Raw genomic sequence first — 24,439 nt, 5'->3', positions numbered from 1 at the left:
GCTTGACGTGCAGCAGACCATATGCATGTCCGTCTGCACAAAGCTTTCCCCTCTTCTATAATGATGGTACAGGCTGTGCTGAGCCACAACTCAATAAATATCAGCCAATTCTCTCTCTCTGGAGGAGCAACTGCCTTCTGCATCCTCCAAAGCTGAGGACAAATGGTGTAGCTGGGGTCATTCTGCTCTGCCTTGGGACTGCAGCAGAGCCCAGGCAGCGCAGTCACCATCACACATCCCCACAGCCAGGTGTCTTATGGGTTCATCCTTTCACACAGAGTAGCCTCAACACTGACACAAAGTCCTCTCTGGACAGGCACAATTATGTCTATTTAGTTAATCATCTTCCCTTGGGGACTCGGGGACTCCTGAGCCCCACAGTCTGTTTTTTTATTAGGGGCGAACACAAATTGAGAAGGAAGGTAAAAGAAGCAGCGATACTCATATACCCATGGCAGCTGTGCTGTCAGCCTCCTGTCTGTCTTTCTCCTACACATGTACATGAGCTGTCCCCAAATATGTGTTTGCTGGGAGACACACATTTTATATTCCAATAGTGATATGCCCCTCGGCGGGGGAGATGGCGGGGGGGGGGGGGGGGGAGGTGATGTTCAGCCTCACCAAAGGCACGTATCCATGTGCCTCTAGAATAAAACAGGACAGTGTCATCTGCCTGGGTAGTTGCCTGGTGAATTTACATTTTTCTTTCCTTAGAGCTCTGGTTTCTGAATTTGTTGGGATTGCAAGGAAGTTTTATGTTTAAAATTCTTGTCCCTTGTTTTGCTCAGGTTGCTTTGGGGAGAGCAAAGGGGAAAATGAAGAGAGGAACCAGCAAAGCTCATCTCACTTCTCAGATCTGATTCTCTGACCCTTTTTATTATCTCTGCCACTCTGAAAGTCTCCAGCATCTTTTATCTGTGCCATTCCACCTTTTGTAATAGAGGAAAGCCCCTGAAGCTTTTTCCGCCCTTTTAACTGAATCCACCTCTGCAGCCAGACACTAAGCTTCATTTCTGGTAAGGTTTTCAGTCCCACTCACTCCTTTGTCTTGACTTATACGTCACCCTCTTCCTCTTGGGTGGGCAAAAAGGGGACGGGTGCTGCTGCTGTGCTGACTCCTGACTGGGTCACCCAGTGCTGCTGGGCTGTCTGGGCTAGGCTATAAAACAGAGCCAAGGCAGCGCAGCTGGCTCAGAGGAGAGACTGAATTCTGCAGACAGCGAAAGACCCGCACACAGCCTCTGCTGCTTCCTGCGCTGTTGTTTTTCCTGGAATACAGAACCGACCTCGGGAGCAAGATGTGCAAGGGACTCGCTGCGCTGCCAGCCACTTGCTTAAAAAGGTACTGTTTGTTTCTGAGCATCTATTAATGGTCTCGTAAGTCTGGAGATATGCCGATGTATTTACTGCACTTTGTGTCTGAAGCAGAAGTGGCAGATTCAGCTCTGATTCTTTTGTAAGATTAGACACAAATGATTGATTACAGGCTTTTGTTTTTTCTGTTATTCAGAAGCAGAATTGCGTAAATGTTTTGAACTATGGGAACTCTAAAGCCATCCTTCCCACCAGCAAAACAAGCATTGCTATATTTTGATATTCCTGTCCTCTGCTTCTGCTGAAAGCTTTGCATCCCTTTTCTCCTTTGAATCCTTTCTCTGCTGAATTTTCTTTTCTTGATTTTTTTGGAGGGTGAAGCAAGGCAGACAGGATATAAGAAAATTTGAGAGTCATTCCCCAAAACACATCCCAAATGCAGAAACCCAGCCTGGCAGGACCAGAGACCTGGCCGCCAGCAGGCAGGGCAGGGCAGGGATGCGGGCCAGCCCAGGGCACCACAGATCTGGATGCGGCAGCAGCCCGTGTGGGGTCTGCCTGTGTCCCCCAGCTCTGTGGGCTGATGGTGAGGGACCAGGTCATGCTATACCCCTGGTGCACAGTGCTATGGGGCTGGTGTGGCCATACCCCCATCATGCGGTGCCGATCAGGATGGGCTGAGCTGTACCCCTGCCGTGGATGCAGGATCTAGCCGCAGCCCAGCGCACGGTACCAGCCAGGCATCCCTGTGCTGGCATTGCTGAGCCCGTGCACCCCCAAGCATGGCCTTGGGCCTCCCCACAGCCCAGTGTGAAGGGCTCACTGTTCCTGCAAGGTGGCCATAAGCTCTCCAGAGGGGTGTTCAGGTGCTATGGGGCCTGGAGACCACCAGCAGGGTGGCCCAGGGCCCCCAGAACAGCACGGGCCCCACAGAACTCCCTGCTCATCCAGTCTGTGCAAACTTGCACAGGTCTCTGATGGCGCAGCACAATCCTTCTTCTTGCTCATGCCTTCAGGAGCAGCCCTGAGGCTGCTTCCCAGTGGCTGTGCTATGGGAGAGGGTTGGAAAAATACAAACAAAAACTGAGCCTGCTCCCATCTGGGAGAAAAAGCTCCCTGCTTGTGGTGGATCTGAAAACAAGTGCTGAAAATGTGAGGAACAAATACTGACACCCTCCCCCTCAATTTGCAGGAACATTTGCAGGAGCCGGGGGAGAGCATTTGCAAATGCAAAAGAAAGAAAAAGTTCACATCTTTGAACCATCTCTCTCCAGGATTCCCAAGAAAATGCCTCTCTCTGCCAGAAAGCTGCGGGGCTCACTGCAAGCACTAGTGTCCTGTTTCCCACTGCTGCTGCTTCCCTGCAGACCGGAGGGGTCTCCTCCTGGGCAAGCAGCAAGACAGCTCAGGGTGCCCAACATCTGCCCGGGCAGGGTTTGGATGTTGGCTCTGCTCATGCACACCCTGCTCTAGAGAAGCTGTCAGGTTCTTTCCCCCTCACCCTAGTGCTGGAGTTGTTAAGGAAGCCTTCACGAGCTCAAGCAAGCATTGAGATAAGATGTGGCCGGGATTGCTGGCAGGATGCTGTGGCTGGAGCAAAGAGCAGTGCTGGGAGGCTGAGCAGCTGCCAGGGCTCAGCCCTACGGCACAGCCTCTTGCTCTTGTCCAGGCTCTGATCTGCGGAGCAGAGGAATTTCCTGCTTTCACTATTGCTGCACCCTGTGGCAGGCCAGGGCTTGCACCCCTGAGCAGGCAGGACTGATTTACCCACCCCTTTGTCCTTAAACTGGAAGGACATCAGAGGGATGCTGAGGCCAGTACCAGCTGCACATCTCGGTGCTGCTGTCAGGCAACGATTGTCCTAAGCACGGTGGAAAGAACAAAAGTAAGCATGCAGCCTCGGAGGAGCTTGCTGTGGAGCAAGAGAGTAGCCTGCAATCAGCATGGGCTAGTGGTGGTGAAGCTCTGGCTCGTCCCCTGCTGTCACCCCAGGGTCCTGCCCTGAGCCCTTCGCTCCGTCCCCTCCCTCGGTGTCACAGGCAGCTGCTCTAGGGGTGGCCTGGCACAGCCCTGCTGCTCCTGCGGGTGGGGGATGAGGTGGGGAGGTGGCAAGGGCTGCAGGAAAGGATTAGTAAGGGGGTAAGAACCAGACATTTGTAGCTGGGCAAATCAGCCCAAGAAGCAACACATTTGCCAGCATGGTGATGCGTTTCTATCCCGATATTTTAACTGCAAAAAACAGTAGGAAAAGAGCAGCTTCTCCCGCTTTGTCAGCCCTGCCTCCAGGCTGGTGACCCTCTCAGCAAGAAAATGGTGCTGTTTAACGTGAAAATATGATTTCTTTGGCTCTTGTATTTGTCTAGTAAATGAAATGGGCATTATGTGAGGAGCAGAAAGTCAGCACTGGAGTCACAAGCAGAGACCTGCATTTGTGTCACCAAGTAACACTGAAGGACTTTATAGTGGGTGAGGAGGCTGCAGAGGGAGTTGTAATGTTCTTGAATTGTTTCTTTCAGTGCCAAAGACATGAAGCATCGTCTGGGCTTCTTGCTGCAGAAGTCGGACTCCTGTGACTACAGCTCTTCCCAGGGCAAGAAGGAGAAAATACCCTCAAGCCAGAGGTAAGAGCAGATGCTGCCACGCAGTTAAGCCCAGGCTGGTTGCACCATGTTGTTTACTCCTTCACTGAGCTGAACTTCATTAGCATCTCTGCTACTGCTTCCCAGTACCTCCTGAACACTGGGGTTTTTGTGTGGCAGTAGTCCTCAGGTATTGATAGTCCCTTTCCATGAAGAAGATTGAACTGGAGGTTCCTTTCTGCCAACGCTTCTGTGATTCAGTATGCATGTGCACATGGACAGCCTTGTGCAGCCTGCTGCGCAGGGGAATAACACCATCACAAGACCCAGCACAACTTCACACAGTGCAGAATCAGCGTCATTGTCTCTTTGAGCTGGATTTGTGCAACAGTCCACACAGCTGCACAGAGGTACTGGCACAGAAAACAGGGAGAGCAGCCTGTCAGGGTATCACTGCTCTCACTGAGATGCAAGTAGATTGTGTTCTTTCCAAGGAGGACTCCAAAGGCTGAGGTATACTCCTGGAATAGAACGAGCCCTAGGATGTTCTGATATGGTAGGGGGGGGATGAATGCAGGATGTGTTCATACATTCCCCATATGTTTCTAGTTCCCACGTTCCTCTTTTTCTTCAATATAGCTGCTGTTTCCCTGACAGGTTAAAGAAATCGTCCCTTTGGAGTTCACTCATGTGACCTGTAAGCGTGACCCCAGGTCCATGCCCCAGCAAGACGTGCAGCCAGTCACAAAATAAACACAAAGACCCCAACAGTTTTTCCAGGAAAATTCCTTTCCAGCCCATGGCTGGTGACAGGGATTGCAAACCAGAATTCCTGTAGATTAGATCTGGGATCCCCAGAGGTCTCTGTAAAGCAAGCAGACGTTTTCTTCTAGGTCTCTCGTGTACGCTCTTAGAACAATCAGCGAAAAAGATTAGTGGTGCTGAGCAAAAACCCAAATTTGTCCCTTCTGTACTCCCATTAAATCTTCCCAATGCTTCTCCCTTTGTCTCCTTTTAGGGTTAGCCAAGAGGAAGTCAGGAAGTGGGCAGACTCTTTGGAAAACTTGATCCATCATGACAGTAAGTAAAGAGGGCTCTTCTGCTGCCTGCAGGGTGTGTGTGCTGTCAGGGGTCCCTGGAGTGGGCATGGGACACTGTCTCGTGTCTCTTAGCAGCATGCAGAAGCTGCTTTGGCCCCACAGGCCTTGGGGAGGGGTGGTGAAGCGTCCTCTTGGTCACATCCAAGGGATAATCCCAGCGTAAGTCGGGCTTTGCCGTACTGCCGAGCTGTCCCTTTTGTGAAGGCAGCTGGTTAAGCCCCTGTGCGAGGGGCGGACAAGGCTGCAGCACGAGTTAACAGCGGGTTAAACGAGAACCAAGAAGCAGAGACGCTGTTTGCAGCTGAGCCCATGGGAGACTTTGTCTTCCCGTTGGTTCCAGGCTACACTGATGGCCTTGAGTTTTCCTGAGCTTTCCTTCGCCTTGTTCCCATGGCCTGAGACTCCGTGGCGTGTGCTGGCTGTCTCCTCCGGGCCTCCTGGGAACGCACAAGTCTGCTTGTGTTCAGCTGAGGACCCACGTGTGGCATCCCCATGGGGACAGTCTGAATTCCAGCCTCCCTCCGCAGGACCCACGTGTGGCATCCCCATGGGGACAGTCTGAATTCCAGCCTCCCTCCGCAGGACCCACGTGTGGCATCCCCATGGGGACAGTCTGAATTCCAGCCTCCCTCCGCGTGCAGGAGCGACTGCCACGGAGGCAGGCGGCTGTCGCCACTGCTTGCCCCCAGGGAGCTGCTCATTCAGCTCTGGGAAGGGGAACCCAGAATTGCTGTTTGCTGGGGCCCAGGGGTACGACTATCCGGGAACCAGCACTCTTACCTGATCTGGTTTTCCTCTAAACAATCTGTAGGAGGACTGGCTGCTTTCCGTGCTTTTCTCAAATCTGAGTACAGTGAGGAAAACATCGAGTTCTGGGTCAGTTGTGAGGACTACAAGAAAACCAAGTCACCGGCCAAGCTCAGCCCCAAGGCCAAAAAGATCTATGATGAGTTCATCTCAGTGCAGGCAACAAAAGAGGTATGTGCAGAGAACGTTTCTTGGGCAAAGGTGTCACCCTAAATTCTGAACCAGGCCAGTAGCACGGGGAAGTAGAGACCGGTAGTTTCACAAGAGTTGCAGGGTGCTGCTTCTCTGCTGGTTAGCAAGGAAATGGTGTACTTTGTATTGCTTTTGTATTAAACTTGGATAGAGAGAAAGTGAGTTTAGTTACAACCACATGGCCATCTCACATGCACACTCAAGCGGGAGAAGCCCGAGGGGACTATAATTCCCGGTGTTCCAGCTGCTCCCATGCAGTTGTTCTAGTTTCCTGGCTGGCTGCATCCCAGGGGGGTACGTGTCAGTCCCCCTGGCAGTTCAGCTGGCAGCAGAGGTGAGTTGGTACCCAGCTGCACAGACTCTGCCAGGGCGATGGGGTGTCAAACAGCCGTTTCAGACAGCTGCCCACCAAGGACGGCTGAAGCACACTTGGTGGAGAGATGCTGGGATTTTCCCTTTCCTGTGGTAGCCACTTCTGGGACAGGTCCTACTCATGCTGTCCCTTTTGGCCCACAGGTGAACCTAGATTCATGCACACGGGAGAAGACGAGCCACAACATGCTGGAGCCTACACTGTCCTGCTTTGATGAGGCTCAGAGGAAAATATTCACCCTCATGGAAAAGGATTCTTACCGCCGTTTCCTCAAGTCCCCCTACTACCTGGACTTGGTCAGCCCACCTGGTGTTGGCTGCCGGCCTGAAAACTGCAAAAGGAGCCACACTCACACCTTAGACTGCAACTCGAACATCATCTCTCAGTGCGCCTGAGCCTGCAGCAAGGCAGGAGCAGGCTGGGCTCCCGCAAGAGTATATGGCGGCAAAGGCATTCATCGGCATGAAGCATCAGAGCTGTCTCCAATACCTGTCTAATGTCCCAGTTGTATCCCATGTCATGCAACAGCCAGCATTTGCAACCCAAGCCAGGCTCAGTTTGTGTAGCGAACCCTCCTCTGACTCCGTCGGCGTAGGAGCCCTGGAGCCTGTGTCTGACGCGAGAGCTGGGTGCAGGCGCTGCATGGCCGCTCTGTTTCTGGCGAGCCCTGCGGGCGCGGGAGGGCGGCAGGGCCGCGGGTGCTCAGACCCAGCGCTACCCAGCCAAGGGACCAGGCATGCCATGTCGCCGTGAGACACCTGGCAGGGAGCGGGGGAAAGAGGAAGCCAAGGGAAGCGTTTGGGACCACGATCTCCCCTTTCTAATTGGCAAAAAGCTTAGATGTAAAGGACTCGCTGTGGCCCTCAGCTGTGTTTGTAGAGCTCCCAAATGGCTAGACTGTCAGTATTTGCTCAGAACCCGGGCTGTGCTGCAGCACAGCAATCAGACCCAGGGAGAGCTCCTACTCTTTCTTTGAAGGGAGGAGACCAAAACTTTTCAGCCTCCCTCCATCCTCTCGGCCACAGGGATCGCAGGGAAGCTCTCCCCTCTGGCTGCTGCTCCCTCTGTAGCACCTAGCGTATGCTGGCCGAGGATCCTTCCTAGGGCTGCACAGAGCTGTTCTTTTGGAGGAGGTTCATTATTCCATATATTAGTAATCAAGTCCTTCGTGCTCCCTGGTTAAATACTGTAGTTGAACAGAACAGAAGCACGTTCCTTGTCCCCCAGCCTGGCAGGGGTGTATTACTGACTCCGGGAGTGCCCTTTGGGTTCAGGTTTGCCTGCCCTGACTTGCACGGAGCAGTTTGTGAGGGAGCAAGACCACAAACACAACAGCTGGGGAGGAAAAGCCCTGCTTGAGGAGTACTTGACAATGTCTTTGTTTCTTTCTTTCTTTTTTTTTTTTTTTTTAATGTTATTTATGTGAGTTTGTATTTCAGTAGCAGCATGACTCACTTTTTTCCTGAAGATGGTTGGAGGAATGTGTCAGTCTTGTTACCGATCCTGGGTTTTGCCAGACGGCCGCTTACTTTTCAGTCACTGGGGGCTTTGGGGCTGACACTGACCTGCAGCTGGAGGCACAAGGAATGGGTGCAGGGCTTGCTGCCTTGGGCTGCCGTACCAGGTATCATGCTCCCCCCAGCCCTTGGTCTCTCCTTAGCTGGATATTGCTGCTCTGACAACTGCGTATTCCCCGCTCTGCATCCCAGCCCAGAACAGTTCTCACGCTGGGCTTTTGAAATGGCAGGAGGCGGCTGTGGTTCTCCAGTAGGCACTTCCAGGCCCACAGAGAAATGTCTCATTTAAAATTCACTTTATTTTGTATTTATTCAATTGTGCTGACACATACCACCCTGCATGTTCAGCTAAAAGATGGAGAGGCTTGCTAAAGCTCTGAACGTAGCCAAGCATGTGGCTATGTTTTACTTTCCCCTGGTACTGGGAACCTGATAACTATTGCAAAAACTGTATTGATACTTAATGATGAATACATTCTAAATAAAAATATTTGCATTAGACCCTTCTAAAATGCCGTTGTGTGAACCTCAGAAAATGCATGGAGATCCAATTCATCAGGCAACGTTACTATAAAAAGTAATTTTATGAATGGCTTTGCTCAGAGGCTGTTTTAAATTATGGAAAGATGAAACAGCAATTACACCTTTCAGAGATGAAACTTTTCATCTTGTTGTTATCCTTCAGACACCATCGGCACTGTGAGCCTGGGGAATGCTGGGCTGTATGGGGTCCATGCTGCCGTGCCTGACAGCACGGTCAGCACAGGGAGCACCCATCCTTGCCAAGGGGCTGGGGTGAGCATGAGACCCCCTTGACAGCCTTGGAGGGGGGAACATAGAGGAGCAACTCCCAGCTGCAAATGCTTTCCCACCCGGAGCTCTGGAGGGGAACACATTTTAGCTCAGAGCTCAACCCCTCCCTGGGCCTGGGTCTCGTGAGTGCAGAGGCGCGTGCGGGGAGCAGGGCTGGCTTGTGCTCAGCCCCTGCCCCTGCAGGCACCGCAGCTGCTGCCGGAGCTGGCTTTGCTAGCGGGGCTGGGGGTGCCCCTGCCATGCTGGCACTGGAGAGTTTCTTCTGCCTTCTGGGGTGATGTTTTTATTCCATTTTCAGTTTCCTGAGAAACCACCACGTCTGTTACAACAGAAGCTCCCAGACTTGCCAGGGCCTTTGGGCACAAGTTTGGGGAACGCCCCGTAGAGGGTGAGGAAACGCTGCACCGTCAGTGCAGAGACAAAAGGAATAGTCCATTAAGACAGTAGCAGAAATACATGTTTATGTGTGGTTTACTGAGTGGTACATGAATATGGGTTAACACAACCAGTTCCTCAGTGCACACCAGTGCCCCATGTGCTCCCCGTGTGAAGATCTCCAGTGGGAATCACATGGAGAACATTGTGATGAAAACCTGCTGCTCGTGGGTGTGAGGAGCCGATGCCCACCTCCTGACCGCTCTCCAGCCCTTGGCCACAGCCTTCGGCACCTGCAGGGAGTGACCGGGGGAGCCTGGGCGAGCCCTAGGACACCCTCAGCCCCCCGTGGGCAGCTCCCCCCCACTGCCTTGCAGGCTTTGGTGGTCCCCGAGACTGGGACAGGGCAGTGCCAGCAAAGCCCTGCCTCAGCGTACAGGGGACAGCTGCGTGATGCACATCATGACCGCTGAGGTGCCAGGGTCTGGGTCACTGAAGTAACCAGAAAACATGCAGCAAACAATCCCCCGGTGTTAATCTGAGGGGATGTGGCTGCAGGGAGCCCTCCTGCACTTGCTGCCGTGGTGGGGAGAGGGCACCGGGCAGGCACGGAGGCAGCGCCTGGTGCCTGGGACTCTGGCTGCAACGTGGGGTTGCCTTGCCCCACGGCAGGGGTTGGAGTCCCTTGGAGGGCACGAGACCTGCCTCCTGCACCAGCTCGGGCACCGGGATGCACCACAGCTATGGGCACCCAGCGGCCGCAGGCACAGGGTGGTTTCAGGGGATGTTTTGGAAGATGCACCTTCACGTTCGCTTGGGTGAATGGCCAAGGTTTCCCTCAGTGGGGTCTGGGACCACACTAAACCCACGCACGCTCATCTCTCTGACGGACCTCAAACACAAGATCCAGAAACTCCTATTTTTGACTCTCTGACTCACTGGGGATCCAGATGTCCATGTTAGGAGTACATATATATGTGTGTGTGTATACTTATATATGGCTATAGGGATACAGGTGTACTATGTTGTGTGTGTAGTGCTCATACATTGCCAATTTTTATGAGAGAAAGTGTAATAAAATACATGAAGTATTTCTGACCAGAAATATGATGGTTGGTATCAGCCCAACAGTAAATACCTCTGGGCCTGTGGAAAGCTTGGCCATGGGGTGGGTACAGGCATTGCCGCCTTTCTGGGGCAAGGGGTGAACCCACCCGAGTAATTAGCCAAATGACCCTTCTACACAAACACAACCTCCCAAGAGCTCCAAAACACTTCAGAGGCCACATTTGATGGCCACCCTGTAGATCACTGGCACCTGTACGATCATCCCCTAAAGTAGGCTTCCAGCATTTTAGCAGAAATCGAGCTGGGGAGGGTTTTCTAATAGAGCTATTTCATCTCTCCTGACTCCAGCCTCCACCCCTCCTCTTGGCACATACATACCTAGACACCTTCGCCCTGCCCCACACGTTGCTGTTGCAGCTAGTAACATCTCAGGTTTTGGTGGTGTGTAGCAAGCCAGCCTCCAGCAGCAACCCCACCTCTGTGGTGTCAGTGTTGGCATTTAACTGTGCGTTAAACTCACACTCACTGTATGGGTGACGGTATCTGGAAATAGGATTAAGTAAAAATGAAATATCTAGGTCTTTCTGCAGGGGAGCCTGTCAGGTTTTCCACTCCTACGGGTCACGCTGTAAACAGGGACCTTGAGCATGTTGAACCCACTTGCATCAACACCAATTCATGGAGATGCTAGCAGGGTGCAGGGAGCGCATGTGGGCGGAGGCAGTGGGAGCACCGTGCAGCAGAAAGGTTAGCCAAGCCCCCTATCCCCCCCCAGCCCAGCCCATGCCCAGCCCTGCTCCTGCCTCCCCCTTGTTGCCCACCAGCTCTGGGCAGTGGGTGCTGCCAGGGGATCCTGCGCCCTTCTGACAGGACCCTGCTGCTGCTCGTGGGCTCCCTTGGGCTCTTTGGGGCCGCCCCCATGTGCTCACCCCAGGGGACTGCCCCACGATCATCACCCCTTGCTGCTCCAACACTGACTTTCCCAGGCCATTTGCTCCAGACTTTAAAAAAAAAAAAAAAAAAAAAAAAAAAAAAAAAAAAGCCACGTTTGTGATGGCCTCCATCCTTCCCCTGCCTCCCCATCCCTGCCTGGAAAATGCAGCCCACTTCCTGCAGCTCAGGATGTATTTTTCTTCATCGCCATAGTGACAATGCATAAATATTTGGGGCTGGTGGGGTTTTGATCAGCTTTTGAAAGTCTTGACAAGGCTGGCAAACTCGTTGTTTATCTTATTGCATTTCGCATGGAGTCTCATGACTTGCAGTTGAGGCTGAGCAGCCGGAGGGGGGTGGCTGGTCCAGGATGCCTGCTGGGAGCACGGCCACTTGTTATTTTGCCGACATCTGTCAGGCTGCCGGCTGAAGCAGCTCGTTGCAAGCCATGGCCCTGCAGGTGCTGCACCAGGAACCCATCGCAGGGACGAAACGTCCAGGCCCCATGGAACGGGCGTTCATCACATTCTCCCCGAGGCTGACATGAGACCCCAGCTGCCTTTCACGTAAACCCTCGCCCCATCCTCAGATGTCATTTCTTCTGGTAGTGAACAGTGGGCTGGCTTTGAATCATTTCAAAAGAGCTGGTCTTTTTAAGAGCCAGCCTTATGGAAAGACGTCCTGGGCAGACGGGAGGAGACAGGAGAGATGCAGGCTACACAAACTCAGCAGAGTTCGTTGTCTGTTCAAGAAGGCAGGGGGTTATTTTTCATATTTCCCATAATGGTTTTGTGTTTGGGCTTGTTTTTTTGGATTTGTTTTGAATATATATATATATTTTTAATTGGATCTGAAGAGTTGCGATTGCAGCATTTTTTCCCCTACTATGATTTTCCTCCCTCCTCTAACTGATGCCCCTCGATTGGGTTTGTGCAGAAGTATCGCTTTGGCGTGCCTACTGCAGAGAGAAGCAACTGGAGCAAGAAGCCGCTGCAGCAACACCTGAAGCTGCAGTCCAAGCACACCAGCAGCCACCAGCTGGGCACAGGGGACACGGGTGTGGGCTGTGGGCTGCGAGCTCAGCACGTCATGCAAGCGGCTGGAGCGAGCGGGAGGTCTGGGTTGCTAAACAGTCCCAGCGTTTTGAACAGACAGATCTCGTTTATCCTCCTTACTGTCTTTAGTGGGAAGCAACTGGGGAAGCAGTGCTGCAGGCTCGCTCTGCCCACCCCTCACGCCAGCCAGGGGTCACCTGTGGCACGCAGCCGTGCGGCTCCTGGCACCGCCATGCAGCCACCCCTGCCGTTCCACTGTCCCTGCCACACTGCTGTCACTGCCCTGCGGCCGTCACTGCACAGCCCATCGGCTGCTTTCTGAAGGTGAGGTGATGCCAGCCGTGTGGTGGACATGCCCTACCCCACGTGCCGGGGCTGCAGGTGCTGCTGGCCAGAGCCAGCCGTGGGTGCCCTGCGCAGCCTCAGCAACAGCCCGGGAAGCCGGGAGGAGGGAGCGAGCCTGGGCTGAACCAGCGATATGTGCAAAACGGGGAGAAAAAATGTTATGGCCTAAGAAGTCTTCAGAAATGTTATGGCCTAAGAAGTCTTCAGAAGGCAGAGCTGGCGTGTCAGAGCCACTGGCTACAGCCAAGCCCTGCAGTGGCAGGGACGTGCCGGCTGCCCGAGTGGCTCCTGGTCACTGCGGGGCTGGGGCTGCTCTGCTGCCCCTCTGGGTCCCAAACCCAGTGAGGATCACCAGGGATTTCTGATAATGGGTCTTTTGTGAGAGAGGAAAGAGACTGTAAGAGAGGAAACAGCAGGACATCTGGCAGTCCAAAGCACGGGGGGAGATGTTTAGCAACGCCGCTGGGTGCTCTTCTAGGGTGGTATGAAGAAAGCAAAGCAGCTGCAGTAGAAGGGGCAGGTGTTTAGACAGAAGCAGTGAGACCGCCCGCAGGGAACGTCTCGCACAGCCCCGCCACATTGCTACTTGATTAACTCCTGATAAAACTCCGACCGCACAAATCTGGGCAGGGAGTCTTTCTCCATCAAGGCAAAGATCCTCTTCTGGGCCATGTCAAAGCTGCTTGGTGATGGTTCCACCAGGTTCTTCATGGTCACAGCCTTGGTGAAGTGGTCGATGTTCACCTGTGATGGGAGTGTGAGAGGGATGGGGATCCTGCCTGTGCAAGGTGTGGGTGATGGCATCTCCCCTTGCCTGCTCTGTCCTACCAACAACCACGCGAAGGTCGAGGGGAGGGACTGAAGCAGGTTCACTTACTGGGGGGAATTGTTGGTGGCAAATCTGTCAGGATGAGGTTTATCCTGCAGCAAAGCTAACCGGGGAAGGAGGATTACTGTCAGTTGTCATCCCTTACGATTAACGTAAGCCCTCTGTGGGGAGAGGGGGACAGGCATGCGCTGGAGATGCCTGTAGCAGGAGACAGCCCAGCAGAGGCTGAGCATGTAAAAGGGGGCACCAGGGCTGTGTGGGGTGGGAGTGCAGCACGTGGGGATGGGGCTGCCCCTTGCTGAGGGTGCAGCCCTCCGAGTCCCTCAGCCATGGTACAAGGTGCCCTGCAGCCACCGCTCTCCTTTGGGATGGAGGCCACTGGAGCAGCAGCCTCATCCCTCCTGCTCCCATCTCCTGGCCCACAGCCACTGACCTCTTTGGGTGCCTCGGTCTGGATGAACTCCTCGTAGATCTTCTTGGCCTTCTCTGCCATCTTCACAGGGGATTTGGTTTTCTTGTAGTCCTCGCAGGCCACCCAAAACTCAGCGTTCTCCTCACTGAACTCAGAGCGCAGGAAGGTGCGGAAGCTGGCGAGCCCATCTGTGGGGGGGCAGCGAGCTCTTGCTGAGCACCAGCCATCCCGGGGGGGGGCAAGCCCTTGCTGAGCACTGGCAGGGATGCTGGGTGGGGAGACGTGACCACAGGGGGATGTGAACTTACAGGGGTTTTGCAGGAGCTTCTCCAGGGAATCACGCCACTGCAGAGCCTCCTCCGGTGATGGCCTGAAGGGAGTAAAGAAAGCCCAGGTGGTCCATGCTCACCCCACAGCCCTGGTCTGGGCTCCAGGTTTTTAAATAATTCCTTTAAAAATGGGGAGGAATGGATGAACAGGCCTTGGAGACTGCTGCAGAGCAGGGACGATGGTCAGGCTATAGGGTGCTGCTGCATCACAGCACGGGTACCCTCCTCCTGGGGAGAGGCAAGTGCCAAGGAAGGTGAGGATGGGGCTGGGTGGGCAAATTCCTCCGTGTTTGAGCAGAGACATGGACAAACTGCAAAGTGAGCCCCCCCTGCAGCCGTGGGTGCCCTGCTTGCCCCAGCACCCATGCACAGGAGAGCAGAGTCGGGGGGGGGGGGGGGGGGGGGGGGGGGCGGGGCGGGGGGGTGTCTGCAGGCAGCTGGGAAGCATCCCTATGTTTTCCGGCTGGAGTGGGGAAGGATGCTCCCTGCTGCGGGGGGTGGGGAGGGGCGGAGGGGGCTGGATCATTCCAGCTCTGCACTGCTGGGGCTGGGGTCAGCACCCCTCCACTCCCACAACCCAGCCGCCCCATTCCCACGCCCCACGGCGGGGCATGACGCCGGCCTCAGCTCCCTCCCTCCCCAGTGAAAACCTTCAGTGTTTTTCATCTGCGTGGGTTTTCTTTTTTTCTTTTTTTTTCCTTTTTTTTTTTTTTTTTTTAAATGCAACGCTTGTAAATATGACCTAAAGAGCTTTGTGGGGTTTTTTTGTTTGTGATTTTGTTAAGCCTCAAGGAGTTCGCCCAAGCTGCCCTGGGGCACAGGGTCCTGTTGCCCACGGGGGCCAATGCCCAGCGCTGGAGGCAAGGGGAGCCCCCAGGGCCATGGAGCGCTGGGCTGGCTGCAGACCGTGGCCGCTCGCCACCCGCAGCGCTGCACTCAGGCTTGGTTTGCTGCTGCAGGGCTGAAACCCTCTGGGTGGGCACAGCATCCCCGCGGCCGGGGAGGGAGCATAGGGCAGGACAGCCTGACAGTCCTGGGGACCTTGGTGCTTCAGCGGTGCCTCTGAGGCAAGTGGAGGTGCTCCTGCCCAGCCGCCCTGCCCGGGGGGACCCAGCAGGGGAGAGAATGGCAGAAATGCAAGACTGGCACAGGTTGGGTGTCCAGCCCTCACTCATCATCAAATCGCCAGCACTCAGCGGTAAAGACCATGATGGGGGCTCTGATCATTCAGTTTCTGGACCTCAAATTGCATTTGCACTTGCTATCAAGGATCAAAATCCCTCCCTACCCCCATGTTCCTGGCAGGGGTCTCCCCGGCCTGATGAGCAGGAGCATCGCTGCAGCAACCCAACACAATCCCGATTTCCTGGAAACTACCAAATTAACTTTTCCACGATCTGAATGTCCCTGGGATGATATGAACTGCGAGCAAGATGCTGATGGGTGAGTGATACTGAGGCTGCACGATGGTGCAGTGCAGGAGACAACTCCTCTGGCCAGTGGAGAGTTCTCCAGCTTTCTGCAAGGATGGGTAATGGGGACAAATGTGTCTCCTTCGCAGAAGCATCCAGGGCTTGGCAGCAACCAAGTGCAAAATGCTCCATCCATCGCGGCTATGCCCACCCTGCCTGGCCCGGCAGCTCTCGCGGGGCGGCAGGCACTGCTCTGACAGGCGTCCCCCCATGCTACAGCCACCAAAGTGACCACAGCACAGGGTAACACCGCCTGGGCTGAAGGGGAATGTGGGGAGAAGGACTGGTGTAAAACAGGGTTGTGATTTTAAAGTGGAAATAGAAACCTGGCCTTGCGAAGAGTGGATACGTGCCTCTCCTGGTTTTGTCCTGACATGGCCACATCAGTCCCTCAAGATGAGCCCTTGTTCCTGGTGCTATGAGCTGGGCCAGCCGGCCTCTCCTACCGCAGGCACATTAGGCAGTCTGGGTGCTGTCAGACCTGGGTCCTCCAGCACTGTGTGTGTCTGGGTGCAGGTCCAGGGCAGAGAGCAGCTCCCTGGGGCCGGGGCATGTGTTCCCAGGACAGTCTCACACACCCAGTGGTGGCAGGGCTGAGGGGTGGCAGAGGAGTGGCCAGGACAGCAGCTCAGGCAGCTGGCTGAGCTGCCCAAGGCTGGGCTGGAGGTACCCCAGGTGAGACCATCACCCTACATCCAGAAAGCCATCCTGCTTTTAGATTTAAGCTACCATTTCTTTTCAAGGTTTATTTTGCCTCATTCGAACTGTTAATCCTGCAGCACAGCCCATCAGCCTCTAGCTTCTCCTCTGCTTTGCTTTGTCATTAAATCAGCTCAGTGCCAGAGAGCAGAGGCTGAGGACAAAGGCGATAAGGTGAGATGGTACCATCGTGATGGAGCTGCCCAGAGCCAGGTGTTGTGCCATGGGGCTGTGCACCCAGCTCAGGGACACGCTGCTGCCCCGAAGCCAGCAGGCTTTGTAGGGCTGGCACCTCTGGGATGAGGCAGGTGACCCGGAGAAAGCCAAGTGTCGTATGCCTCTGGCAAAACCTCTACCGAATAATGTGAAATCTCATCAAAAGTAAATAGAGTTTCCATGAGAAATCTGGTTTCCATAGAGCTGTATTGCCTGACACATCTCCCACTGCTCTGACATAACTCTCCGAGCCTGCACCTAGCCGGTAGGTCACCAGGAGCGTGCCATGGGCTCCCTGCCGTGTAAAGCCTGCTGTGCCCACCCACAGCCGGGGCTTCAGCTACTTTGCCCCCCAGAGGGGCTGGCACCCACCCCTCCAGCTGGGCTCAGATGCCAGTGCAGCAGTACTCACTTCTGGACCTTGGGCAGCTTCTCTGGCTTCTCCGGGTAGGGAACGATGAAGTCAATGGCCGAGTCAGGCTTCTGGAGCAGTGTGCCCAGCTTCGTCTTGATCTCCTTGGCCCTGCAGGAGGGGACAAGCAGAGGCAGGTCAGGCAGCGGGCTGGGGCAGCAGGGGTGGTCTCTGCCCTGTGCCCGCACAGACCCCTGCACAGCTGCTGGTGAGCTACAAAGCTGTGTAATTAATTACACGTGAACAAATGGACCCTAATACTGTAAAGGCGCCTGGTTGAGGCAATTCAAACCAGGCACTTAGAATTAGTGGCAGCTCTTGATCTTGATCTCTTTGCTTTGTCCTCATCTGTGGCCAAGATAATTGTATCAGCAGGGCTGGCGGGCTGCTCTGAGGATGAATTAGGGGACACGTGTGCAGCACTCAGTTTCTATAGTGATGAGCCCGGAGGAGATGCTGGTGAGGAGATGGAGGAGCTGTGCAGGATGCTGTGCTGGGCTGCTGCCCCGCAGCGAGCCCCGTTCCATGTTGCACCCACCAGCCCCATGCCAGCCCCATGCTGGCAACAGCATTTGGAGCAGGGTGCCCTGAGATAGATATAGATATAAGTAATATATAAGCCTTATATCTGCAGCAGGAAGTCTCCTGCAAAAGAGTACCTCCTGGGTGCTGCTTTCCCTGGGCAGAGGGGAAGGAAGGATTTCGGGAGCTGAAGTGCTCTGCCTGCCAAAGGCTGAGCGCCAGTCACCACTGCCCCAAGGCCATGCCCCCCACCTCCACTGGGAAGATGTGGAAACAAGAGGGCTCCTGGGGCTTGACAGCAGGTCCAGCTGCCTCCCACAGTGTTCCCTTCCATGCGATACAATTTGCAACATGGTCCTGAGCATCTAAAGCCACCGAGGAGGCTCTGCTCTGCTGCAGCTTGGTGGTGGTAGCAAGAGCAAACTGAGCTTTTGCAAAGCAAACTCAAGCGTGCTGCATAAGGCTGAAGAAATAAAGGGGTGAAAACAGACAGCCCCCCCGCCCCAGCCCCATCTTTGCAGGGCAGGACTCTTCCCCAGCACAGCAACATTTGGTGGCTTCCAGGTCATCTTGCTGGCACAAGAGGTGAATGAGAGCGAGGGGACACACCACTCCCCAGGGGCTGGCTGGGCTTGGTGCCTTCACCGTGGCACGGCTGTCAAAGCCAGGCTGCAGCTCCCCAGCTTCAGGGCTCACTGAGCTTCTCCTTTCTGCTCTTTGTTGTCACAAGCCCTGTGCGGATGATCGCTCCCTTGCTAGGTCTGCTATCTCATTTCCATTGCTTTAATTTTTCCCTCTTTGTAAAACTCCCCCTGTGTTTTGGTTTTCCACTTGCCAGCCCCCTGGGTGATTCTTTGAGACCCAGCACAGACTGCTGCTACATTGGCTGCCCCCCACTTCTCGGGGGGCGCAGGCAGAAACCTGCCTCTGACAACTGCCCTTGCACGGGAGTGGGCAGCGGGGCCAGCCGGAGCGAGCAGCCCAGCCTGGGTCTGCATGGACCCCCGTGGTGGGGGTAGAGCATGAGCAGCACAGATCCAGACACCCAACTGTTTTCATGGAAAACAGCAGCTACAGGATGGCTTCTGCTGCTTGCGCTTCTGAGAAAACTTGAATTATGAATGGAAAGACCAGGACCTCAGGCAAAAGGTGACAAGGTCCCCACGCTCCCACACTGAGGTGCCTCTGGGACAGGGATGCTGTCATGCACCATTCGTTCCCCTCCCTCTAACAAATAAACAAAATGCAGATAAATGCATCAGGCTGGAGCTGGCTCTTGATGCCCAGAGCCTGGGGCTGGCTCTCCTGCAAGCCTCAGGTGCCCCTTGGCACCCGGTCGGCTGGCACTGCCATGCTGAGACCCCCACAGCAAGCCCTGACCCACATGGATGGCACAGCTGCAGCAAGGAGCAGCAGGTGACATGGGCAGGAGCTGCAGCCCTGTTGGCACCGAAGCAACGAGTGGGTGCAGAGGGTGCCCAGGAAAGCTGATGGAGCAGGACAGCCTCTCCCGTGGCTCTGCTTTCCCAAACGTCTGTGCTTGTGTCCACAGCTCCCCACAGGGAATGGGATGCATGGGCTCAGGGAACGTCTTTCCAAGAGGGACTGGGCAGAAATACCACCTGCCACCGTGTCCCTCTCCCTGCCATCACCCAACACTCAGAAGGGCAGAGCCAGGGACGCCGCCACAGCCAACCCGCTGCTGGGTGCTGTGCACCAGGGACAGTCCCTTCAGGAGACTGGACTACGTGTCCCATCGCAGAGCTGCTGCCTGGCAGAGGCAGGGGTGAAGAGCAAGGGCGAAGGGGCTCACCCACCTCCGAAGCCAGAACGGTGGATGCCGGGAGGTCCTGGGCAGGCAGGGGGAAAGCGTGGGCTGTGCTGGGAGCAGGGGCGGCACCGAGAGCCAAATCTAACACACAGCAGCCGAAGGAGGTGGGAAGACAGGGCCAGGACTCTGTCACTGTTTGGGCAGGACCAGGGGATCCCCCTGCCCTGGTGTGGATGAGGCCAACACACACACACAAGGTTTGGGTGCCATTGGCAGCGGCTTCACACAGCAGCAAACGCTCTGCGGGGTAACACTTAGACCTGTTCAAGATTTTTCTCTCCAATCCCCACCCTCTGACAGTGATTTACGGCCAACATCTGTCAGGCTCAAAGGCCTTAATGGGCCTTAATGGCCCTGGAGCAGCCCCAGCTGAGCCCCACACCCTGCCCACAGCTGGGGGCTCCATTTAAGCTCAGCCCTGGGGCCACCTTCTCTCAGGCTGTGCTGTGGGTAGGCTTCTCCCCAGCCTGGTCTTCTGGATTGATGCTGGACTCCTGTTGCAGTCCCCCTGCTTGCTGCTCCCGATGGGGCTCCTGGGATGGCTCCATCCCATGGTGCTGTCGATGGACCATCAGTGGCTGCCCACCCTGCTGAAGCCCCGCGGGTGCCAGTGTGGGGACAGCAGCAAGAAGCTCCCGCCGAGCAAGTAGTCACCTGTGCGGCCTTTGTGAAATATGGGGAGGTGGCGGACATTGAGGAAGCTTGTAGAAAGGGAACAAAAAGGACAGCCAGAGGGCTGAGTGCCTGCAGGCTGGTGGGAGGGAAGGACTATTTGAAGGCATCATCCTGGCATCCTCCAGCAGATATATTACAAGCTTTCAAGAAAGGTTTCAGCAAAGGCTAAGCAGCAGGGTAAAAGAGGCAGATATAAACAAAAAGGCATCCTTCAAAAAGCCACCAGCTATGTCTGAGTGAGGAAAAGCAAGAAGACCGTAAACTGTGGAAGCTTAAGTGTAAGAACATGTGGGAGTAAGCCAAGAAAAAGTCTGAGAAACAACTTCCAAGAAGCACTAAATGAAAACATGGGCTCTGTCAAACACATCAGGAGCGAGAAGGCTGCTGAGGAGGGTCAGGAGAGACTCCAGCTTTAAAAACAAAAAAGAAGCTCAAAGAACTAAAGCTACAGCTGAAAGCTAAAGCTGCTGCTGTGCCCAAGGACAGGCGGGTGCCAGAGGGAATGCCCCTTCGGGAGAAAAAGGCGCCAGGTGGGATGTGAGGAGCCATGAAGCTGCGAGTGTGATGCTGTATGGGCAAGTCAGCAGCAGCTGCATCGGAGAGCTGTGGTGGACACATGGACAAATATGGTCTATTGGAGAGCAGTCAAGGCAGCTCTGGCCGTAGGAAGAGATTCCTCTGAACCTATCAGCCCCCTCTGAAAAGGCCAGCAAGCACGTGCTTTGGGGAGAGTTGGGGTACCAGCCCCCTTGGGCCTGCAGGGGACCCCAGATGGGCTCCCCAGACCCCAGGCAGCTGCAGGAGGGAAGCTCATCTCACGGATGACGGCATGGAAAAGGTAGCCCACAACGCATAGGGGACATGGTGTACTCCTTGGGGAGCGCGGGCTGGGACTGTGCTGTGAAGTGTCACTCGCATGGGGAGAAGGGGGTCAATGGCCGAGCAGCAGATATTGCGCTGCCAGGGTACAGCACTTGGGGACCAGTGGTGAGGAACTGCAGGAGGGTCTCACGAGACCGGCAGCTGTTGAAATGCCTCACAGAGCAGCACAACATGATGCACATGGGACAAACCGGGTCCCAGCTCTGTGTATAAACGTGTAAGTGAAGCTGCCTTCAAGAGGGAGGATTTGAGGGCATAACAGAGATCAGCGAAATCAGCAGCATGGCAGCAGTGGAAAAAAACTAGTTTAGGATTAGAAAGTATCGGAAGAGTGACAAGGAAGATGACAGCAGAGCAGAAACATGGAGATTACCCACATCTGGAAGAGTGCTGCTCAGCTGCCTGTGGCGCAGGAGGCTGCAGACCAGGCAAGGTGAGCATGGGGCTGTAAGGATGGCCAAAAAGCATGTTACAAGAAATTGTCACAGGCATTCGTGTTCATGCCTCTGATGGGGATTTGCCTTGCTTTTGTGCCAGCAGCATCAGCCTCCAGTGGCGCAGCTTCAGCTGACAAGGGGGGACTTCTCTCGAGCTCCCCCCAAAACAGTGAATGCCACCCTCACTCTCTAAAAACCAGTAGTAAGGCATTTGCAGCTGCAAGGAGACCCTTGCTGGGGAACTCACACGGGAAGTCTTCCACAGAGTTACCAAGGACTGAGTGCCCTGTCACCGTGTGCGGTGGCCTCCCTCACATCTCTGCTTCTCACCAGACCCCCTCCAAAGCCCCTCCAGCTCCGCAGGAGGGTTTCCACCAGCATGGAAGGGGCTGGGGGCTGGAGCCTGCCTGGGTTCCCAAGGGGTGGGAGCAGCCTGGGAAGCACCAGCACCCCCGGGCAGGCTTGGAGGGCAGTGCGGGGAATGAATGGGTGCCAGGAGCAGGGCAGGGTGGGCGCTCTGCAGGGAGCCGAGCCCTCTGAGAGGGGCCGGGGTGCCTAATCCGTGTGCAAGGGAGGCGCAGGCAGCGAAAGAGGGTTTTGAGGCTCTTTGGAGCCAGGGCTGGTTTTGCCTCAGAAAGGCAACTGCATCCCTGCTTTTTTCCTTCCCCAATCCACCCCAGAATTTGCAAATATTAAGATCTGAGGAGAAGGGGCTTCTGCTCTGGGCCCGCACAGGGGAGCAGCTGAGGTTGAGGGGTGGGTTTGGGGCAGCCCAGAATCACAGAGAGGGTCCCAATCCAGAGGGGAGACTTTGGGACTGGATCAGCACTTGCCCCCCTCCCTGAGCATGTCAGCCACTTGCAGCATCCCACTGAGCCCCTGCCAGCAAGCCTCCCTTCCCTCCCAGTTCAGAGCTGGGTGATCCCAGTCCCCATGAGAGATGTCCATCGTGGGGATGTGCTGTAGGAAGAGCCTCTCTGCCCCAGCAGAGCGCTGCAGGGAGGCAGCCCCCCCTCGGCACCCCGGCACATGCTGACCGCTCTCACCTCTCCAGGCACGTGTGGGGCAGCGCTGCTAATCCTTTGCACATCTTGGCAGGCTGTGGTTTTCCTCAGCCACGAGAAGAGTGTGAGCGATGGCTCAAGCAGGCAGCAGCAGCTCGGTCTGCAGCCCAGCTCCCCTCTCTCACCCCTATATAGCACTGGGAGCTGGACCCCCGCCAGCCCCGTAACCAATGCCGTCCATCCCGCTGCAGCTGGCCCTGGCCCCAGTGGCTTCTGGATTTTGTTTTCTCCTCTCTAAGCTCACGTGGAGGGGAAAAAAATGTGGTTTTTCTGGGGTGAGATCAGGTAATCAAATTGGAAGGGCCAAGTTGCTGTTTGGGGGTCTTTGGGAAGCCCACGGAGTTTTGACTTAATGACATATCAGGCTCCAGGTCAGTGTTTAGAAGAGCCAGGTAGAAATGCTTCATTCAAGCAAGGTTTTTTCCCAGTGCAAAATGTCACTTTAATAAAAATAAAAGTGCTTACAAGAAGTCTTGTTGTTGATTTAAAGGCTGTGGTTAGTGTCAGAATATCCACAGCTTCAACAGTGGTTATCGGTTGGTGGGTAACAGTGACTTTTGCTCCAGAACAAATTCATTTTAATGTAAGTGTAAAACAAATTAAATCTTTTAATCGTAGCAAAGGTTCTGATTTATCTGACAGTGACGCTTTAATAAGGCCGAAAAGAATTCCAGCCCAGCATTTTGTTATGTGGAAAATCTGGAGCCTTTTTCCACTCCCCTGCAGAGCAGTAAAACACACAGCCGAGTCTGGAGCCGCCCACGATGTGGGATGCAGGATGCGGGACCTGAGCAAGGACCGGCCCTCGCCTCTCCCTGCATGGCTCTGCCCCATCGCTGCCCCACTGAGACACAGCCCCTTGCTCACCTAAAGCTTGGGTGCTACACGGGTGTTCCTGTTTGCTCAGGGAAGATCTCTTTGGTCACTCCATTAACTCGCAGTCACGGAGCCAGTGCCTCCCTATGGTCGTGACATCCATGGCATGAGTTTCTCCCGGCCTCAGCCAAGCAGCCAGGCATGGTGCAGGCGCAACCCCAGTGAGCGAGGCTGCCTGCTGAGAGGCAAATCATGGCAAACACGGGGACCAGCCTGGCTCCCAGGGGACCCATAGCCAAAGCCTTGACTCGGTGGGTCCCCACGGCCGCTTGAGGGGAGGATGCACTGCAGCCAACAGCTGCAATGGAGTCATCCTAACACAGCTTAGCAGCACTTGGAGAGGGTAACCACGGCTATCCTGGGCATTTCCCTCCTGCCTTCCAGCTAGGATGTGACAGCCTGTCCACAGCAGGGTCACCTGCGGCATGGCTCATCACCCAGGTTTGCATGGCTGGACTAGAGCTAGCGCAAGGGGAAAGCCCTGACACACGCAGGGTGGCTGTGGAGGTCTGCACAAACTCTTCTGCAGTTTGTGTGGGGGCACTCACTCACACCCACATGGGTCTTTGCCACCCCACACAGGTGCCTGTGCAATTACACCTGCTCTGGCACAGGTGCAGAGAGGGTGTGTGGCTCCGCTCTGCCTCCATCCCCTGCTCCACCCCAGCCAGGGCATCGCCTGGGCGTCCCACTTGGAGTGGGGGCTCAGGCTTCACCCTAAAAACCTGCCACATGCCTGTCCCTGGCCTCAGCTGCCTGAGTGACTATGTGCCTTAAATGTGCATCCAAGTGCCTTGTTTTAACATGCACAGCCCTGAGCGGGGAATAGAGACCTTGCTCCCAGTCTGGCTGTCCACACCCCAAGGGCACTAATGGCCCTAATTGCCCTGAGCAGCCCCAGCAGCCCCCTCAGCACTGGGCCCCCTTTCCCCTGTGGAGCAGTGTCAGAGTCGTGCCTGGCTCTGGCTCCTGGATGGACTTCAGACCTGCGTTGCAATCCTGTCTCCTGCTGCTCTGGAATTATGCAGAAAGCACAACGTCTATGTTTCAGCATGTGGGTGCAGTAAGCAAAAGCTAGCGGTCTGCTAGAAACCATGCCTCCCCAGAGCTGGGCTGCCTTTGTACTGGTTTGTAACGGGAACTGAAGGAAAAAAAGCACAGCCTAAAATTTCAGAGGATGAGATTTTTGAATGACATTTGTCTGGGCTTGGGAGGATTAGAGATCCCCAAGACGTACCCAGGCAGTGGTGCCACATCTGGGGGCTGCCCCTTCCCACTGCCTGGCATTGACGTCCCCAGCAACCCCCCTTGT

The 24,439-nt window shown here is 55.1% G+C and overlaps 2 protein-coding genes across 2 annotated transcripts; one reads left to right on the top strand and one right to left on the bottom strand.

Annotated features, from left to right (window-relative positions):
• The first annotated feature begins 1,102 nt into the window (after positions 1 to 1,102).
• On the top strand, positions 1,103 to 8,381 carry RGS4 (regulator of G protein signaling 4). The gene is made up of 5 exons (XM_040610423.1): positions 1,103 to 1,342; positions 3,831 to 3,935; positions 4,912 to 4,973; positions 5,805 to 5,971; positions 6,509 to 8,381. The coding sequence occupies exons 1-5, from the start codon at positions 1,299 to 1,301 to the stop codon at positions 6,758 to 6,760; spliced, it is 630 nt and encodes a 209-aa protein (XP_040466357.1). The 5' UTR covers positions 1,103 to 1,298; the 3' UTR covers positions 6,761 to 8,381.
• Positions 8,382 to 9,134: 753 nt separating this feature from the next.
• On the bottom strand, positions 9,135 to 22,366 carry RGS5 (regulator of G protein signaling 5). Its single transcript, XM_040610424.1, has 5 exons — positions 22,234 to 22,366; positions 16,841 to 16,951; positions 14,021 to 14,082; positions 13,734 to 13,900; positions 9,135 to 13,215 (listed from the first exon to the last, which is right to left on the bottom strand). The coding sequence occupies exons 1-5, from the start codon at positions 22,275 to 22,277 to the stop codon at positions 13,054 to 13,056; spliced, it is 546 nt and encodes a 181-aa protein (XP_040466358.1). The 5' UTR covers positions 22,278 to 22,366; the 3' UTR covers positions 9,135 to 13,053.
• Between the last annotated feature and the right edge of the window lie 2,073 nt (positions 22,367 to 24,439).

The sequence above is a fragment of the Falco naumanni genome, chromosome 11, assembly GCF_017639655.2.
Source record: "Falco naumanni isolate bFalNau1 chromosome 11, bFalNau1.pat, whole genome shotgun sequence".
NCBI classification, from domain to species: Eukaryota; Metazoa; Chordata; class Aves; order Falconiformes; family Falconidae; genus Falco; species Falco naumanni.
The sequence above is the reverse complement of the archived record's forward strand: the minus strand, read 5'-3'. Positions and strand labels throughout refer to the sequence as shown.

Bases quoted from the DNA above. Each gene is read 5' to 3' on its own strand.
- RGS5 (XM_040610424.1), bottom strand. From the start codon at position 22,277: ATGTGCAAAGGATTAGCAGCGCTGCCCCACACGTGCCTGGAGAG. The intron at 13,901-14,020 runs GTAAGTTCACAT...GCCCCCCCACAG, and splicing joins GAAGCTCCTGCAAAACCCCT to ATGGGCTCGCCAGCTTCCGC. The intron at 13,216-13,733 runs GTCAGTGGCTGT...CTCCCATCACAG, and splicing joins AGACCGAGGCACCCAAAGAG to GTGAACATCGACCACTTCAC.
- RGS4 (XM_040610423.1), top strand. From the start codon at position 1,299: ATGTGCAAGGGACTCGCTGCGCTGCCAGCCACTTGCTTAAAAAG. The intron at 3,936-4,911 runs GTAAGAGCAGAT...GTCTCCTTTTAG, and splicing joins AAAATACCCTCAAGCCAGAG to GGTTAGCCAAGAGGAAGTCA. The intron at 4,974-5,804 runs GTAAGTAAAGAG...AACAATCTGTAG, and splicing joins AAACTTGATCCATCATGACA to GAGGACTGGCTGCTTTCCGT.